This window comes from Chionomys nivalis, chromosome 23, assembly GCF_950005125.1.
Source record: "Chionomys nivalis chromosome 23, mChiNiv1.1, whole genome shotgun sequence".
NCBI classification, from domain to species: Eukaryota; Metazoa; Chordata; class Mammalia; order Rodentia; family Cricetidae; genus Chionomys; species Chionomys nivalis.
Genome location: NC_080108.1, coordinates 48,203,694 through 48,224,838, shown reverse-complemented (window position 1 = coordinate 48,224,838; position 21,145 = coordinate 48,203,694). Strand labels below are relative to the sequence as shown.

General features: G+C 37.8%; 1 protein-coding gene across 2 annotated transcripts in view; it reads right to left on the bottom strand.

The window, feature by feature from the left end:
- Positions 1–21,145, bottom strand: part of LOC130865307 (leucine zipper protein 2) — a 391,653-nt gene that overhangs the window by 40,862 nt on the left and 329,646 nt on the right. For both annotated transcript variants that reach the window (XM_057756310.1, XM_057756311.1), the window contains exons 8-9: positions 13,574–13,648; positions 7,795–7,959 (exon numbers count right to left, since the gene is read on the bottom strand). In XM_057756310.1, the coding sequence (XP_057612293.1) occupies positions 7,795–7,959; positions 13,574–13,648 (240 nt within the window). The remainder of the gene's footprint in view (positions 1–7,794; positions 7,960–13,573; positions 13,649–21,145) is intronic.

Below are 21,145 nucleotides of genomic sequence, written 5' to 3'. Positions count from 1 at the left end.
TCTTTATTTTTATCCCCACAGTAGGTGTGAATGCATTACATATGTCTGCATACAAAGACAGTAGGGGTGAGGTATAAATAAGTGGTTAACTATCGAACATATCACATAAAAATAAAAATGTCTAAAAAGAAATCTCTTCTATCAGTGGTGGGGTAGAAGAAGGTACATGCTTATATTGGCATTGAATCCTTTCTTAATTCCAGAGACCATATCTTAATTACTTCCAGTATTGACCATATGTTAGGCATTTCAAGTGACTCCCGAACTCGCGTGTGTCCTGAATGCATTGGAATCTAGAGTGTTAATAGTCAAATGGACATTTTTGAAACACCCAGTAATTTGAAAATATGATACAATGTGAGAAACTTGGTCTGTGATGTTTGCAGGTGCACCGTACTGATTGTTCTTAAGAACCACTTTGCCAAAGACTTTTGGCAGATAGGAAGGTAATTAAAAACCCATGCTCACTAAAACTCTGGGTACCAAGCAGTATGCTGCTTTGATTCACATTCCAGGAAACTCCTGCTTAGATCCCTTGAGCATAAATGACTTTGGTGATAAAAAAATCAATAGCATGTCCGTTTTGAAAACCAAAGGCCTTGCTATTCCAGCCCTGACTCTCACTGGCTCTGAGACAGTTGGCCCTACCCCTCCCTGGACATTGTAGTAGGGGATCTGGAGAAACTCTCCCATCCTTCCCCATGGGAGAGCTGACCCTACCACTCAGAATAGATGGCCACATCCCTTACCACAGCCATGGGAGAGCTGACCTGCTGGCATGGGTCTAGGAGGAGAGCTAGCTCTGCCCCCGGGCCTGAGGTAGGTAGTACCAGTGGCCCAACTGACCTGATCAGCGACCTTCCACCTAGATCCACATTCTGGACCATAGGATGAGCCACCCTCACAGCTGCCTCATTTGTGACCTGCTGGAGTGCATGAGAGGACTGGTCCTTTGGACTGATGACCACAAGATCTCCATGACTCGGAGCAATAACAGGATACTTGAGAGGAGTTTCAGTAAGGGCCCAGTGATGATGGTGTACCAGAAACCCGAGGTCTTGAGCCAGACAAATAAGTCATTTCAATGGGCATTTTGTGGGTGGGGTTGATTGGACAAGGAAGTATATACTACCTGACACACTGCAGTTCCTGCCTGATGCCACTAGGATAAATGAAGGGTGTTGGAAAGATGGAGGAACAAAGTCTTTTTTGTTGTTTGTTTTGTTATTAATTAATTTGGGGGGCATTCTGCAGAGGTGAAGGGGTAGTTATGGATGGACTTGAAGGTGAGTGGAATTGGAGTGCATGATGTGAAATTTCCAAATAATCAATAAAGAATTAAATTTTATAGTTTAGCATGCCATTCTCTGCATTTATGGAGCTCTCAGGACGTCACTTTCACCCATGTAAATATGGCAGACACCAAGGTAGTGAGCTGTATGCAGAAAGGCCAGGATCAACAAAATTATATATTCTGGGGTGGATTAAAACATGATTCCCTTTAACACAATTTCAGCATTTTCCTGGTCTAGTATATGTGTGTTTCTTTTATTTGTTTTTGTTTATAGCATTGCTAGGACGACCTCTGATGGTAAATAAATTTTCTTAGTTTTGCTTCACTGTTCTGCTAAAAGTAATGTTGCCCTTTTGTAAGTCAATACATTGTGTCCTCACAGTGGGACAGTTAAGAAACTATTTTGAGACAGTTAATGGCTATTTTGAAAAATGACTGAGTTCTTGCTAAGAACTTGATTGTTTGGGAATTTGTTGTATTTTTATTTTTGTGTATGTTCCTCTTGTGTGAAGATAAGATTCCGTGGAGCTAAAATTGCTTGTAGGCTATTTGCCATGGCTTCTGGAGACTGAACTCAAGAGCAGTGATTGCTATTAATGGCAGAGACCTCTCCCAGGGCATTTTAATTCACACTTTAATTCCATGATTCTATTGCCCATGTTCCCAGGGATTCATACTACTAAATGGTGAATCTTTTCACTATATTTCACAACAGCTTTACAGACTTGGTGATGACTTTTTCTTGTGTTTTTGTACACATACTTGAAAGGCCTAATATTATAGAAACAAAACATACCTATTTTCACTGTTTAGTAGCATATGGAAATTGTGCTGGTTACTTTTTGTTTAAAATCCTCGTTTATGGTTTACGCCATCTGTGGATGCAAACTCTGAAAGCACTTTGGTCTCACCTCTGTACTCCTTCCACTGAAGTGAAGAGGTCAGCAACACATTGAACTGTGAGTTTATACCAGTTCTCTTTGTCAGCAAACCTGGAGTCCAGTTGCCAATTTTATACCCCAGTCAAGGTGCCATCACTTGTTACAAGAACAAATAAATCAGCTCCCATGGTTTGTTTCTTCTCACTCCAGTTTGTTTATACAAAACGGAAATGGTATTTTCTAGTTTACACTTTTGCACTATTTTGTACAAACAAATGGTTAGAGATCAAATACATTCTCCGAGACACATTTGGGACCAATAATATCCTTAATCTTTTTCTTTAATGGAAACCATTTTGATCATGGGATTCTAAACACTAAAATTGAATTTAAAAATTAAAACCATACAAGACTTGGTCATCTGCCTTATGCAGATCCATACACCTTCAAATGCTCTCTGGAGAGTCTAGTACACTCATCATCAATGTGCAGAAGGCAATCTAGTTGGATGAAGCATATTTTCTTTGACGAGTAAGAAAATGGACACACATTAAATTCCATTTCAAGTTAATTCTCTGAAAACACCATGCCAGGCTGGTCAAGAAGATAAGCTTAGTCGCCTTCCTGAGGACAAAACAGACCATGGTGGGGCTTCTAGACCTCTGCTGTCACAGCAGGGGTGCCAAAAACATCCTCCTGTGAAGGTAAAACAAAGCTTTCATATCATAGAGAATCATATTAACAACGGTGGAGGATGCAATAATAGAGGTAATAGAGGGCAAAAAATGTAAATGTATCTACTCGGGAGAAACACAGGTGAGAGGATCACGGAAGAACAAGCCTGCTACAGTACAGGCGACAAGAACATTGTAGAGCAGGCATGAGCTGTGAGACTAATCACTCACAGAGCAGACATGCTACAGTAGCAAAGGAGATAAGTACAAAACGAGGAGAAAGTATTTGAATTATTTTACAAATTTTCTCCAGAAAACTTACAAGTCTGTAGTAGTGAAACGAACACTTGGCTTTAAAATATGTAAACATATATAACACATGTGCACAATGTATGCACATACAGCACACACATATGAATGCACTTGGATAGAAACAGAAGGCTTACATTGTGAACCTTCTATGAGGAATAAAGTAATATCAAATGTTACCATTTGAGCTATTTTTGTCTTTTTCTCTATATAGGCTTAAAAGGTTATTTTAGATATGTCTCACAAATTTCATGCAGAGCCCCACAAAACACTATGGAGGAAGATTTCAAAGGCTGAGAATGAAATTGGGAAGAAAATCACATCCATAAAAGTTTCAGGAGAAAAATAAAATAGCAAGGCATAGATATAGCCAAGAGGGAAGAACTCTAAAATGGGAACTGAGAGACTGAAGAAAGGATGGAGGAGGGCACTGGAGGACGCAGAGTGCTCCCACGGTCCAGGATAAGCAGAACTAATACTGTTTAAATGGCATTGTTACTGAAAGTGACTAACGGGTTGAAGGTAACCCTGATGAAAACTTGATGCCAAAACTAGGAGAAAATGCTCCAATTAACATACAAGGATAGGTAATTCCATATAGCTCACACAATACTGAGCAAAAGAAGAAATACTGAAGATAAACAAGACCTTATTCAAACTGTTCTGCAGAACTATATTAATGAAATCAGCACAGCACTGGAACCAAATCAGGAGAGTGGAATAGTGGAAGAGAACAGAAGAACTGAAAATAAATCCATACAGTGACAAGCAGTTTGTTTCCAATAAAGATATCAAAAAGCACACATTAGAAAAAAATCTGCCATTTCAAACCTTGTGCTGAGAAAAACGGATATTTCATGAACAAGAATGAGGCTAGATCCCTTCTCTCACCCTGTACAACGTTAACCAAGTGGAACAGTAAGCTTAGTTTAAGACCTAATGTGTCAAATCTGTCATGGGAAAACATTTCAAGACAGATTCTTGAGAAGACAGCCTGAAAGGGACCTCCAAACAATCAAGAAAATAAAGTCATTAATTGACAAATGAGACTGCATGAAATAGAAGTGTTTCTGTTCAGCAAAGAAAACAATTAACAGGGCAATGAGACAGCTGACGGAATGAGAGAAAGTCCTTGATATCTATTTAACATGGGATTAAAATTTGAATATATAAAGAATTCAAAAAATGAATCCTCAAAGATAAACAAACATGAATCAAAAGAAAAGAGAGAGATACACTTGTTTTAAATATTTTTAAAGGTTATGCATAGAAAGTTTATCTCAGTCAGAATGGCTGTAATCCAGGAATTAAAAAACAAACACTGGTAAGAATATGAAGAAAGAGCATTTATTCATTGCTGGTGGGAATATAATATATGCAGCCAATGTATGAAGATAGGAATAAAAATTCCCCATGAAGTTGAAGCCAGAAAAACTCTCCTGGTTTACCCCCCAAGTATTCTGTGTCTGAATACCATAGAGATGCATGCATAATGTCTGCATACTACAGGGATGCATGAGCATCACATCCAATTATAGAACTAATCACCATAGTCAGGATAGTCAGTTAAATGCCAATTAACAGATCAACATCAAAAGAATATGTGGTACCTAAACAAAATGAGAGTCACTGAGACACAAAATGCAGGATTATATTATCACGAGGAAAATATGTAAAATTGTATCTCATTGTGTTAAACAAAAAAAGGCAGACCCAGTACGAAAAAATAGCACATTGTCCTCTTAAATATTGTATAAATAATGATGGAGTATTATATGATAGATTAGACAGATGGATAGATAGATAGATAGATAGATAGATAGATAGATAGATAGATAGATGATAGATAGATAGATAGGTAGATAGATGATAGATAGATAGATAGATAGATAGATAGATAGATAGATAGATAGATAGATAGATAGATGTCTTATAGAAAATAGATTGGTGTTGATAGATGACAGACAGCTAGATAAATAATGATGCAGATATATAGATACAGTTATAAATATAGAAATAAATGGGAAAAGGCTATATTGAGAAGCATGACTACCAGGAGGAGGGAAAGGAAAAGGAGGTTAATAATGTGTGATTATTTAACAATGTACAAAGATTTATATGTATGGAAACATCAAAAGACATCATTTTGCACATTGTTTTTCAATGAAAATTGATACAGCGGAATGGAAAAGAGAACCTTATTTTTTTTTTTTTTTTTTTGGTTTTTCGAGACAGGGTTTCTCTGTGGTTTTGGAGCCTGTCCTGGAACTAGCTCTTGTAGACCAGGCTGGTCTCGAACTCACAGAGATCCGCCTGCCTCTGCCTCCCGAGTGCTGGGATTAAAGGCGTGCGCCACCACCGCCCGGCCAAGAGAACCTTATTTTAAGTGTTCATATTGCTATAGCTGTTTCAGACACTTTGAGAGGACACGATTCCAAAGTGACAGAGCAGAGTGACTCTTAGGCACCTGTGTCAGGCATACTACCTGGACTACAAGAAATTCTCTCTAATAGTTAACCAGTTCAGTTAAACATTATGTGTGGCCCAAGCCTGTAATTCTAGTACTCAAGAGGAAAAGATTGGCACATTTCTGTGAATCCAAGGCCATCCTGGTCTATGTGGAGATTTCTAGCCAGCCAGGGCCAGGTAGTGAGGCTTGCCTCAGACAAGTAAATGACAAACAAACTATTGTGGACTGAGACTGTTGATTGATGGGAGAACATTAGCCTAGGCTGTGCATGGCCCTGTGTTCAATCTCTACCTTCATATACAAAGCATGTTACTTTTATAGAGAAAGAGTCATTCAAGACTGATGGGCTTGATTTCTTATACACACTACACAATATTATATGATTTGGGACTAAGAACAATATCATCTGCTGGGGCCTGCATAGAGATTATGCCCTGAGCACACATAATTCACAATTTCTGCCACTATTAAAAAGACAAAGAACACAGATGAAACATAAACATTAAACAAGCTTTTAATGCTATTCTCTACAACACAATACTCCATATTACATTACCCTAGATTTACTGAGACTCATCTTAAACAATTGAATTTTTTATTATTGGTTTTTGAAAAATAATCAATCTGAATACTGCTTGACTAAATACTCCTTGCTCTATTCTGTGATAAACCATGACAGATAATAAATATTTATTAATTTCAATGACAGGAAATACATTTAGCCCTAGAAAATCGATAGAAGTAGCCCTTAGTAATTTCCTCAATATATACAAGGTCATAAGGAACTTGGTTCTAATAATTCATTTAAGCAATATAGTTTGAGTTGGAGACAAAAGTCACATGCTCCCAGAATTGAGGTTACTTGGCTGGAAGCCATCAGTTTAGGATGACATTTGTGTCTGCTGCAGACATAACGCTAGAGGAAAGAGGCCATGGCTTACTCGTCAGCATTGCATTGTGTGGAAAGTGTGGTTTTGGCCATTTTAAGAAACTTGCTGATGAACATAGAACAGTACAGTTTCATGTGCTTGTATTGTTTGGGATATAAATAATCCAATCTTTTGAACCTAGAATTTTCATGAGTAGAACAGGAAAAATGTATGGAAAACATTTACTTTGAAATTATAAGTATTCTTCAACACACAATAAGAGCAAAGGTGATAAAAAGAAACATTGGAAATAAGATTTCATAAATTTTTTGCAGGACAATATGTTAATATATCATGAGATTACATAAACTACTAAATCTTTTATGCCCACAATCACAAGTAGCAATGCTAGGATAAGGAGAGTAAGATATAAATAGGAATTGGGCTAATCTGTAGTATAACACAGTGCTCAAGCAGTATTCCTGGTGCCTGTACAGCCTTGCATGTCTAAGTCAGGCTGCTGTGCATAGCATGCATCCTAATCGCAAACGGCCAGGGAGCATGCTCCTTCAAGAGCACAGCCTGAAAGAAAACTTCTCCAAAAGAGCTTTCAGGCTGTCTGGTTTTATTTACATATAGACCCCACCAAGTCATTTCTGTACAGACCAAAACAAAGTGGGGAGGAAGCCACTGAACCTCTGATGGTAATCGATTGTTGGGAAGTTTGTTAAGACAGATTTCAAATCATTTACTTTGAAATATGAAGGCACATTAAAATTCCTTAATATATAATTTAAAAAACAAATTTAAAAAAGCCAATACAATCTAACTGACAAGCTATGTGGTGGGCTCCTTCATGTTAAAAGTTTTTTACATACTATAAAAGGATTCTGATGTACTGAATGAGATATACTTAGCTTTAATCTGTGTATTCTGTGATGATGTAGCTTAAGCCTCCAAAGAAGGCTCTTATCTGTGTTGTTTATGAGAATGTAATGCAAATACTTGTTTTAAAATTACTAATAACTCATTGTTTTTCTATTTTTGTTGTTGTAATGAAAACAATTAAAAGTTCCCGCTTATGAACCAAGCTCTTTGATGATAAAACATTGCTTTCTGACAGCCTTCTCGGTGTGGTCATGGGAACTGCAGACTGCGATACTGTCTACTGAGAGCTGCCTAATAACCATTCAGTGAACTGGCTGTCCTCCATGGGCCCAGTGTGTTGAGTATACACAATGAAGTTTAAAGACTATACGTTAGTAGTCATCACTGCTAACACATGGAAAAAACGTACCTTGATTTTTGTCCTCGAATCTGGAATCTTGGAAGCAATTGTTCTGCGCGGATGCAACATCTGTGGTGGATTTGATGGGATGAGACTGAGAGGAGGAGGCTGATCACGGAAAACTGACGTCAAGCAGAGTTGTACAGTCTCTTTCATTGCTTTTATCTGGGATTCCTGAGAGCAAGGGGAAGAATAATATTTTTACCTATGGTTCTTGTTCCCATTCCCTATATTGGTCTTATAATACACTCACCCCATACATATAGAGACAGGTTTTCAAATGAAATTTCTTGCTCTGCTTCAATATGATGCCTACAGTAGCTTCTCTACTTGAACACCTTCTGTCCAGCGGGTGGCACAGTTAAGTCTGTGGAACCTATGATGAGGGAATGATACACTGGCCGACAGGCCTTAATTGAAAATAGAATAAACATACTTCTGAGCTGATTTTCGATCTCTGATTTGCCTCTTGCTCTCCACTCTTGCTCTCTGTCTCCTTCTCCCTCCTTTTTCTCTTCCCACTTGCTTCATCTCTTTCAGCTACCTGATTTGATGAGATTTGGACAAGCATTCCAAGCTACTGCCGCTGCATCTGAGAGCCATTCCCGCTACCATGTATTCTCCAATAGGAGGGCCCAGGAGTGTCTCAGGCATTATCATGAACTATGAATGTGGTCCCATATATTGGTATTCATGGTGTCATTTCCTATTGTCAACAGTTTGGATACCCATGCAACCCTTCGAACTATGAACTAGACTAAGTCCTTCCATCTTTAAGCAGCTTTTCATCACATATTTGGTTGCATTGTTGAGAAAAGTAACTAATGCAGAAAACTGATGACAAGATATGCATTTCTTTCTGCTGTAGACCTGATCATGTTGTCTATAAGTCTTTGACTTACAAGGGGATATGGAACAGTTTGAAATGTCAGGTAAGATTATTCTGAGAAACTTTAAGCAGTATTTGGTAGGTGATTCTGGAAGGGGTATGGAGACCAGTATCCCAGCAGAACTGAGGACCATGAACCTTGGCTCAGGAGGCCTCAGAGGGTGAGAAGGATTGTATCAGACATTGGTTAAGAGGTTACATATGCTACATCCTGGCAAATTCTCTGACAATGAAATGAGCATAGTGACAAATTATAAAGCAGTGGACTGATTGGTTTGATGGAGAGCATTTCAAGAGAGCGTAACAGTCAGGCTACAGGATGTTGTTTATGGTGCTTAGTGAGGTTTATATTAGATCTTCAAAGCAGAATCTGGAGCAGAAGGTGTGACATGTAAGTAGTTCATGGAGAAAACACATTATAGTGTAGTTAAAATGGGAGGTATGAGACAGATAACAATAAACTGCATATAGCTAATAAAATTATTGGTACAGGTAAGGTGTGATTGCACACTCTACATGAGGACAATAGGAAGGTACATTTAGGCTAAACCCTAACTCCAGGAAGGTTCTAGGGGGAAGAGTGTAAATCCATTTAAAAAGAGAGTGCCCAACACAAGGGATTTCCATGTCACCTTTTTGACAGTTTTGAGACTGGAGAGATGGCTCAGCAATTAAGAGTATATACTGTTCCCATCCAGGACTGGAGCTTGGTTTCCAGCATCAGCACATCCAACCCAGTCTTCTGTCCTTTGTTAGGACTGTGCTTACATATAAAATACTCACCACACCTATATACATAATTTAAAAATAAAAATCTGTCTTAAAATGAAAGATTGCCATTGGCCTTTGCACTTTTGAACAGTGTTGGGCATATGAAAGATTATATGGTTTTTGACATTGATGACGAATTATCAGTATGACATGGGTATGAATATAGAGGTAAAAATCTATAATGGGGGTTTCGATACTGAGAACTGACAGAAGGCAACACTATTTCCCGTTTGCATGATTCTTTTTCTTTCACACTGTTCACACCATACCCCTAGCAGATTAGATACATTAATCTCTACATAAGAGCAATAACTCGACTCAGATGCTAAAAGTAATGACCAGTCATGAAGTGGTGGTTTTAAATGCGCTGATATATTGTGAAAGATGGTGCACATATATTGAATTTTGCCTTAAATTTGGTGTCACATGTATGTACGCAGAGGCCCCAAACTCATCAGGAAATCTCCAGGTTAATAAAATCAGCTCTCTGTCTTTAACCGTTCAAAGGGTGTAGAGAGCAATTTGTATTCTGCTTCAGGCTGTTTTCAACATCTTCCTTCCTGTGTTTCCTTCTTGGGACTGTAACCTGCACCAGGACCTCCTGTCATACGCTTGGGTACAGTTCTTTGTTGACAGTCTAGACAGATACTCCCAGTGACCATGGTGTGAGATTTGTCACCAGAATCAGTGCCATTGTTTTCCTACCACCCCAAGAGAGTGCTCCAAATGGAACAAGCTTGCTTCTGATGCTGCCAGTGTTGTGATCACACAGGCACAGGGTCAGGATCAGTCACCATTATACTTCTAGGGTTGTCTGTGCTGGAGGTTCAGGCGACTATTTCCTTTGAAGTTCACTACAACCAGATGTCCCTTACTGAAGACAACATATACAACATGCTTTTCTCTGGATCTGAAGAACCAATCTTTGCTCAGATAACTCTTGATTTACCCTTTCCCTCCTAGCCCCAAAATATTTTTTCCATTTGTTTTCCCCTACACTCTTGAAGTGGTAAATTTTGTAGCTAAAATGCCCCCATTTTTCAGTATACTCCAATTGTATCTCAATAAATAATAGCTTTCTGGGAACTCACAATTGATTCATAGATCTTGAGATTCTTTGGCTATTTTGTTATAATAAACTGACACTTCATTCATTAGAAATAACACTGAGAACAAAGTTGGGGTGTAGTTATGTGATAGTTAAGGTATTTGAACATGAGACAAAATATATCTAAAAGGAAAACATGCACAAGGTATAAAAATGTTTCTTATAGAAACAATAGAGAGAGGTAAAGGACATTTTATTTAAACTGTACTTTTTCCATTATAGATTGAGATAACCTTTCTATCTGAATTTAGAGCTAGTTTTTAAATTTCATATGCATCTTGCTTGATATTTGTTAAAATTGATCTCTAATCATGTAAAAGTCTTTAAAGTTCTATGTAGAAAAAAAGAGATGACAGAATTATGAAGGTTAAAGACAAACTGCTCATCATAAAAAAGCAATCTTATCTCAATCACTGATAATACTAATGGATAAGCTTCCTGAGTATTTTTTGCATGGCAGGAAATATTCCTATCAGTCTAGTAAGACATATAACAACTCAATCACTCCTCAGCTCTAAGTGGTTTGGCTATAAAGTGTAGCATCAGGGAAATTTGAACATGGCCCGTCAACAAAAGTCATCACCTAAACACTGGAGGAGAGTCCCTGGAGACTAGCCACTGCTCCTAGACTAGTCCATGCTGTGGCAGGGTATGGGCTCACTGCACAGCAGTGCACATGAAGGAGATGGACAGCGGAACAAGCACACGATACTAAAGGTAAAGAAACAACTCTACGGTAGCCTCGAGTTCTGTCCACAGGCTGTTTCTAACCATTACAGTGTGCTGTGGCTCCGGAATTTGGTGTTATTTACAAGTACTTGCAAAGCAAGATTAATTTTCTATCATTTTATTGTCTTGTGGGTCAAAAAGTATTATTCTCTGATTGATCCATTATATTTGATATCGGAACAAAGATCGTGTCAGATACTTTTTTTTATTCATGTAATGTCCGACACAATAACATCTCACGATAGCTATTTTAAAACCCAGTGAACATTATCAATTAAATAATTATAACATGTCAGAGCAGGAAGAATATTTTAGAAAGAATAATTCAATGGCCAGAAATAATAGTCTTAAAAGTTGTGAGATTGCCTCAGGACCTTGAAGACTCAATGTCTTCTTAGGATTTAATACGTTTTTCAGAGACAGTGGCAGCAAGGACAGAGAATAATTTTTTAAATGTGATCTAGGAAAATTTAAGATTGTATGTTCCCCTTGGTTTTCTAATTCCACTAAATCTACAAAAGTCTTGTGCCCTTTGTAAAAAGTGACAGAGTAGGAGTTGGAAGAGATGAGGTGAACATCACTGGAATAATCATAAAATTAAATGTTTTACAAAACTAATTTTTTTTTTTTTGGTTTTTCGAGACAGGGTTTCTCTGTGGTTTTGGAGCCTGTCCTGGTATAAAACTAATTTTTGATAAAATAAATTATGCCTGTTCTACCCCCAAAGAATAGAAGCTGGGCTGCCTTGAACTATTAAATGTTAATAACTTGGATAATTAATAAATGGTAATTCCAAAGAACTAAGGTTAGTGAGATATCTACTTCTCTGAATATTTAATTTGACTCAGAGCTCCAAATTTTACAAAGGAACATCATTAACATTCAGGATATATTCTTTCTAATTTCTCCATTGTGACATAGTCCTCATACTCTGTCTGTCAGCTGTGAAGATGTTTGGATCATAACAGAGCAAAGATATATGCTTAAGAGAGACAGAGTCTCATTCCTAAGAAGTAAAATTTTAGCCTGGGCTTAAATTTACCATACAGTGCAAAGTGTGCAGCACAGTATCAAAGTATCCATACAGTATCGGGTTTCCTAAAGTGTAAAACCTGACTATCTTCAAAGGGAACCAATCCCCCACATGGTCTTTCTCCTATCTGTTCCACAGTGAAATGCCCACAGTTCAATTCTGGTAATTAAAGGGTAACCTCTTTTCTTTACAGATTCTCCGAGTTCGTATAATGAATTAGTGAAGAAAAAAAAAGCTCCCAAATGCACTGGTGTCCCTGTTCAATATTATCTATAAAATTATTACTAAATTGTGATCACCAATATAGAAAGTTCTTGGCAGAAGGCAGAACACTTTAAGTTTAGCCAAGATGACTTTGAGAATTACAAGGCTATGTAGAAAATAATATTATGTACAAGGTTAGCAGCAGTCTGAATTGAATAACTACTTAACCCAGCTGCATGATACATAAATTACAGACGGATAGGCAAATATTTGTAATACAAATAAATATGGAGGCAGCATGTACCCAGTGTCTACATATATATTGCATGCTTAACATACATGTGATATTTATGTATTCAGTACTAGCGCGAACTATTACTTTGCATCATTTCAATGAGTGAAGGGTGAAACACATACATGCAAGTGTACTTCACAGCCATCTACACTAAATTTCTCAGAAAACAATTAAATCCATAATTTGAATACTTGTTCTTTCACTTATTCTACCTCTATAAATACTTAATAGATTTCATGTGTTTGAACAATTATTATTTATAGACAAAATATATTTTATTTGTAATTTTTGTGTTTGGAATGGTATTCCAAAGTATGGCTATACAATATATATGAAGTCCACGTTTTTGGTTATTGAAACATGTAATATCCTTGTGCAAATTTCCAAGCTCTCGAATAGGAGGAACAGTGCTAAGGCACAGGCATTTAAGACACATTTTTAACAGCTCATGGCTACTTCCATTTTACTTCCAGAGTTTTCACAGAATAGTATGGCTTACACATTAAGTACGTTTACACACGATGTTATGGAATAAATGTGCCAGAAAGATAAATGAACAATGGAGTTACAAACACACAGAGTTCCCTCAACTGACAGTGGCAGAAAAAAAAATGAGTGCAAGGAAGACATCACACACTCAGGAGTTTGAAGACCAGCTTTTGTGCAGTTTCTAGAATTGTGCTGGGTGGACGCAGGCAGCAGCAAGCACAAACTGTGTGCCTGAAAACCAAGTCGTGATGGCTCCTGGATGGCACTTACCCTGTCGAGAGCTGCTTTCTCAAGTTCATTTTTGGCGACAGCTAGCTTCTGTTCCAGTTCGGTGAGCTGTTGGGCCTGTAACAGAGAAGAAAAGCAGTACATTTGAGAAAACACTATACTCTACATATTTGTTCTTCACAGAAAAAGAATGAAAGATGATGGGGGAGTGATTTCTTTCTAATCTGTTGCTTTCATTGGTTAATTAATAAAGAAACTGCCTTGGCCCATTTATAGGCCAGCCCTTAGGTGGGTGGAGTAAACAGAACAGAATGGTGGGCGAAAGAAGCCGAGTCAGGAGTCGCCATGATTCTCCCACTCCAGACAGACGCAGGTTAAGATCTTTCCTGGTAAGCCAACTCATGGTACTACACAGAATATTAGAAATGGGTTAGATCAATATGTAAGAGCTAGCCAATAAGAGGCTGGAACTAATGGGCCAGGCAGTGATTAAAAGAATACAGTTTCCGTGTAATTATTTCGGGGCATAAGCTAGTCGTGCGGGCAGCCGGGTGGCGGAACACAGCCCCGCCGCTCTTATTACAACAGAAAGAAAAGGGATATAGCCTGCTAGTTGAATTTAAAATTCAACTAACAGAACTTCAAGTCTTTGAAGACAAGAACTTTAAATCTTTGAAGAAAGAAATTGAAGAAGACATCAGAAAATGGAAAGATCTCCCATGCTCTTGTGTAGGTAGAATTAACATAGTAAAAATGGCAATCTTACCAAAAGAAATCTGCAGAGTCAATGCAATGCCCATCAAAACCCCAGCAAAATTCTTCACAGACCTCAAAAGAACATTACTCAACTTTATATGGAAAAGCATAAAACCCAGGATAGCCAAAACAATTCTATACAATAAAAGGACTTCTGGAGGCATCACAGTCCCTGACTTCAAACTCTACTACAGAGCTACAGTACTGAAAACAGCATGGTATTGGCATAAGAACAGACAGGAGTTAATATGGAACCAAATAGAAGACCTTGATATTAATCCACACTCCTTCAAACACCTGATTTTTGACAAAGAAGAAAAAAATATCAAGTGGAAAAAAGAAAGCATATTTAACAAGTGGTGCTGGCATAACTGGATGTCAGCATGTACAAGAATGTAAATAGACCCATATCTATCAACATGCACAAAATTCAAGTCCAAATGGATCAAAGACTTCAACATAAAGCCAGCCACACTGAAACTTAGAGAAGAGAAAGTGGGAAATACACTTGAACGCCCTGGCACAGGAGACCATTTCCTAAATATAACCCCAGCAGTAACAATAAATGGGACGTCCTGAAACTGAAAAGCTTCTGTAAAGCAAAAGACACAGTCAACAAGAGAAAATGACAGTCTACAGAATGGGAAAAGATCTTTACTACCCCACATCGGACAGAGGTATGATCTCCAAAATATACAAAGAACTCAAGAAATTGGTCATCAAAACAACACATAATCCAACTTAAAAAAATGGAGTACAAACGTAAACAGAGAACTCTCAACAGAGGAATCTAAAATGGCTGAAGGAAATGTTCAACATCCTTCACCATCAGAGAAATGCAAATCAAAACAACTCTGAGATTCGATCTTAAACCTGTAAGAATGGCCAAGATCAAAAACACTGATGACAACTTATGCTGGAGAAGTTTTGGCAAAAAAAGAACACTCCTGCATTTCTGGTGGGAATGCAAGCTGCCAGCCCCTTTGGATGTCACTGTGGCAATTTCTCAAAAAAATTAGGAAACAACCTTCCTCAAGACCCAGTAATACCATTTTTGGGTATATATCTAAAGGATTCTTTGGTAATTATACCACAAGGACATGTGCTCAACTATGTTCATAGCAGCATTGTTTGTCATAGCCAGAACCTGGAAACAACCCAAATGTCTCTCAACCAAAGAATCATAGGAAAATGTGGTACATTTATACAATGGAGTTCTACACAGCACAAAAAAAAATGACATCTTGAAGTTTACTGGGAAATGGATGGAGTTAGAAAGCAATATTTTGAGTTAGGTAACCCAAACAAAGAAAGAGAATTATCACATGTACTCACTCATAGGTGTTTTTTAAACATAAAGCAAAGAAAACCAGCCCAGAAATCACAATCCCAGAGAACCTAGACCCTAAGAGAGACATACATAGATCTAACCTACATGTGAAGTAGGAAAAGATAAGATATCCTGAGTAAATTGGAAACATGGGAACATTGGGGAAGGGTTGAAGGAGAAGGGAAGAAGCAGGGAGGGAAGCAGAGAAAAAAGTAGCACTCAATAAAAATCAATAAAAAAATTCAGATGAAAAGCACAAAGTTAAGAGTCATTTGATATGTGTGCAGAGAATGGTGTGATCTGAATAAAGGAGGACTAAAGTCTCATAGTTAGAAACACCTTGTAAAGCCTTATGTAATCTTTGTTATAATTTGTTTGTCCTCTTATCAGAGATGCTTCTAGTCCTTGGGGATTGAACTCAATCTCCACAACTTCCCATGTTGATGTCTGACTGTCCAATTATGTTTTAACTTTTTATTTGGTGAGAGAACAATTGAGACTATAATAAGGCTTGAAATTCTCTTTTTCTCTCTCTGTCTTTATAATTATAAATATCAAATCACCAGGACAGGAAATGTATTCCCCAAACACTGAATCAAGGAGAACCTGAAATGGTAGTCTAGCCATGAAGGTTGTGTGGACATGGTTTACATAAGCTGCCTATTCTGCAAAATTAAAATAGTAAGACTTGATTTTTTACCACATGTCTCTGTATCCTAGCATGCCTCTTCATTTTTTCAAATGTCATAACAGGGCTCCTCAGGGAAAGTAACAGTCACTTCATATTTGAAAGATGTATATTTTTTTTTACAAAAACACCAAGGTAACAGTCATAATATATATGCAGAGGACTGGGGAGTGGGAGCAGGAGTGTGTTTGTTTCTGACTATTTTGCCTGATCTTGGAACTGTTTTCTTCTTTTTGAGTTGCCTTGTCCAGCCTAAATATGAGGGCTTTTGCCTTTTCTTATTGTATCTTGTTTTGTTTTGTTTGTTTTGCTTGTTTTCTCTTGGAAGGCTGATCTTTACTGAAAGGTCAAAGGAGAAGAGGGGGAATGGATCTGGGATAGAAAAGAGGTGGTGATGGGGAGCAGAGAAGAGGGGAGGAGGAGAAACTGTGGTCATTATGTTTGTAGGGGAGAAGAATCTATTCTCAATAAAAAGAAAAAAGAAAAATGCATAGTCTAATCTTGCCTTAACTATGTTATCTTGGACAAAATATTTGATGCTTCAAGCAAACGGTAACAACAGGTTTCTGTCATAAACCATCACTAAGTGAGGAACACGATGACTAGAGAAGTTCATTACCAATACACATATATTTACATGACTTCCATTTATAATTCTCTGAGCATATTCCTTCCAGTTTATGTTGGCTTATATTAATAGCAAGAAAAACTAAATGTATTTATTTCAGTTGGTGTTAGTAATGCTGCCCTCCTATTCCTTATCAGGAATAATTCAATCATGTCCTAATATAAACAACAGTGACCTTGTTACATACATGAAAAATGGATTGTGTGTAATGATTATATATCGAAGAAAAAATAAAGTCAAAGACAAAATGCTTCCCTATCTGTACATGCATATTGTGAGTTAGTGACAGCTGTTACTAAGAAAATGAGGTTAAAAGGGAAATAGGGAACGCAGGAGTCTGCATTAATATCTTCTTCTCATGGCTTCAGTCCCTGGACTGGAGAAACAGCTGGTGGTAAAGACTTGATATTCTCTCATAGGACTGAAGTTCAGTTCCCTTCACCTGCACTAGGTTCACAACATCCCATACCTCTAGCTCCAGGGACCCAATACCTGCTTCTTTCCTACATGGGAACCCACATTTACCTGCACATACTCCTATACAGATATATACACATACAGAAAATTTAAGAAAAAAATTTAAAATCTTTAAAAATGAAATTGAGAAGGAAAGTCATTCAAGCTTTTGTCTTTGTGTCTTATGGCTCTTCCTATCAAGAGAGTGTTTATATTCTTGATTTTGAATGAGATCTTGCAGTTCTAACTCCTTCTGTGGTCATTGGAATACAGAAAAGCATTGAGACAGACATGGCAAAGTAAGTGTTAGGGTGGAGTGCCTCTTGTTATGCCCTCATGGAGAATCCAAATGAGATAAAAACTGAGTAAAAATAGGCCAATGGAAATATAGCTACATATGTACCCAGCCAACATCACTGTCTTCCTTCCAACATACATGTGCTTGTAATCTATCCATAAATGGCTGGTACTTTCTACCTTAGTGTGTGGGTGGTGTCTCAGTATGGCCTATTGTTATAAAGGAGACCCATCAATACTTCTGATGAGCAGAATCCTAACTGGGGAAGAAGCAAATCATGAAGTGGAAACTTAAGACTTCCAATGCAAAAAACAAAAATCTGTTTACATAAAACACACATCAGTCAAGAGACAGGTAAGTAGGAAAGTAGGAGGGACAGACATAGAAGTACTTTATCTGTCCCACAATGATGTACTTTTAGAGCATTAGGAAACAGGAATGTATGACTTGCAGGTTTGCAGCACTGTATTTGAATGCAATGCCTTCCAGTCACTGGAGTAGGGGCTATTGTGTTCAATGAGTGGGTTAGCTCTATGCAGACCTCCCTCTTTTTTCCATCTGAGACGAAATGCCAGCATTTGTAGATCATTGTCCAGCCTTGTCCTCATCATGACCCAAAGACAATTGATCCACGATGGAGAAAGGCAAATCCTTGATCAGTGGACATAGGGAAAAGGGTCTGATGATCAGTTTTAGTACATTGAGCAATGTATTTAATCCCTATAAACTCAAGTTTTTTCTATATACAGTAAAATAAAGAAATAAAAGCAACACAAAGTAACATACTGATACTTAATGAAAAAGGTATGCTTACTTTTCAACAAGAAAAATAAATTCCCATAAAATAGAACATTTGTTTCTGAAACTATTACTGCTAGCCACCTCAAAATTTTCTGTTTGTTTGCTTGTTTTTTTTTCCATTTATGATATCTTTCTGAGTATGAGAAAGCTTATAAGTGAGAAGTTTACAAAGAGAGTACTAATATGTTGTCTTGGGTTTTAAAAGAGCAGTGTTTATACTATATACAAGAAAGTTCTGACAATATCTACAACACAAGAAGACTTATGGTAGTTAGGGCACTTATCCAGAGAGTAAACTGTTTAATAAAATTAACTTTATAAAGTTTACTTGAGAAAACATAATGTACTATAAATTAAAATATGACGCCATCTCAGAAAACCCAGTGTTGAACTCAAAGAACTTTTCATTCTCATACAGTCATTTACTTGGGACATGATTAATTTTTTCCAAGTCTGAAACAAAGAAGAGTGAAGAGAAACAGAAGAAAACAAATCATGCACAATCAAAGCTGCCTTACAAAAGTTAAATAGCTAAACCAGAGTTGAATGTTAGTAACAACTGATAGAGGGAAGACATTCCAGTGTGCCTGAGAGAGTAACTTAGACAGCAGTGTAACCAAACCATCCATTTTCTCAAAGGCACACTTCCCTAGGAACTGTAAAACTGATGGTGGGAGAAAGATCTTATTTCCTGGATGAGGCCCTAATCCTATGTGGTCAGGCCTAAATACTTGCAAATAAGGGCAAAACTAACTGGTGTGTGTGTGTTCATGTGTGTGTGTGTGTGTGTGTGTGTGTGTGTGTGTGTGTATAACTGTAGAAGTGGTCGTGAGATGGGATGGGGGCAAGGGAGGAGTTGGAGAAGTGAGAGAAAAGAATTACACATGACACAAAGACAGTGTTTTTTGGTATGATCTGCTTAAATAAAGAGAAAGAAGCAACGGTTTGGGCACTGAAGTTGGTATCACCTCTTAACTCACTTTCTAGAACTGTCCTTTCCAATCCCCCCAGAACTCTGATGTTCCAGCTGACAGCAACACTGAGAACAAGACCTTTATCCTAGAATTCTCATTGCTGCATTTTTTTCCTTCTTTCTTCTTCTTCTTCTTCTTCTTCTTCTTCTTCTTCTTCTTCTTCTTCTTCTTCTTCTTCTTCTTCTTCTTCTTCCTCCTCCTCCTCCTCCTCCTTCTCCTTCCTCTTCCTCCTCTTCCTCTTCCTCTTCCTCTTCCTCTTCCTCTTCCTCTTCCTCTTCCTCTTCTTCTTCTTCTTCTTCTTCTTCTTCTTCTTCTTCTTCTTCTTCTTCTTCTTCTTCTTCTTCCTCATCTTCTTCATCCTGTTTTGTTTTAAGAATTCACCTTCACATCAACTACACAATAAAGGAGAACAGTAGTTTGGTGTTCCATGCATAAGCTGTGATTTTTCCTGCTGAGAGCATTAAGGTTCAGCTGTGCACAAACAGACATATCTTATCTGAACTTTCATAGAATTGTTCAATGAAGTATTTGCACATGACTAAGTTTTTGAGGGATTAATCCATCACACATTAATACATAAATCTACGTTTCTGAAAATCTTGTTGGTAGGATTATTTCTATTCTGTTTTCCAAGGTAACAGTAGTCTTGGCTCTGTCTTCTCTAAAAGGCTGCTCTGAAGTGTGCACAGTGTAAAATGATTTATGTATGTTATGATTTACTCCCTCTGCAGAGAATAATAATTTTAACATTGAAGACTATAAAGTCCTAAACACACACTAGGCATGTTAGGTTTAGGGTAACCTGTGCTGTGATATGTCTAACGTGTGTGGCATGTAAAGGTCAGATTTGGGGGGCAAATCAGAAAGAGGCACCACTGATAAAGGGGGCATCACTTTCATCCTTTTGTCTGGTCTGAGCTGTGAAATTTGTTTCAGTAATTCTGGCAGCCAGTTTGCTGGTACTAAGATCCTCATTAATAAAAGAGACACAAAACTTTCCGAAATGACCACGTAATAGATCCTAGGGTAAACTTTTAATAAATGTTATAATTCTACACAGGAAATCTTTTTTGTTGGGTTGATTTTTGAGGCCTAGAAAATAAAATCTAAGTCTATATGTAATCTTAAATTAAAACAAAATCTAGAATATATATTGATGTGGGAAGGTCATTGGTTAATTAATAAAGAAACTACTTGGCCTCATAGGTTGGAACATAGGTGGGTGGAATAAACAGAACAGAATGCTGGGAGGAAGAAGAAGTGAGGTAAAACGCCATGCATCTGCTCTCCAGGGCAGATGCAATGAAGCAAGCTGCCAGGTCAGACATGCTGAATCTTTCCCGGTAAGACTGGTGCTACACAAATTATTAGAGATGGGTTGATCGGGATATGAGAATTAGCCAGTAAGGGCTAGAGCTAATAGGCCAAGCAGTTTTTAAAAGAATACAGTTTGAGTGTTGTTATTTCAGGGCATAAGCTAGCCAGGCGACTGGGAGCCCAGTGGCAGGAACGCAGCCCGCAGCTCCTTCAATAGAATGGCTCCCAGACGTGGATAACTTAGTCCACAGAAAGCCTGAGAAAGCTTGGGAAAGAATAGAGTAAAGCATGTTTTCTTGTAACAGCAATTTCTCGGGTCCACTCTGCTTGCTAGAGGCAAGCAAGTGCTCTCATCTAAGAGAGGCT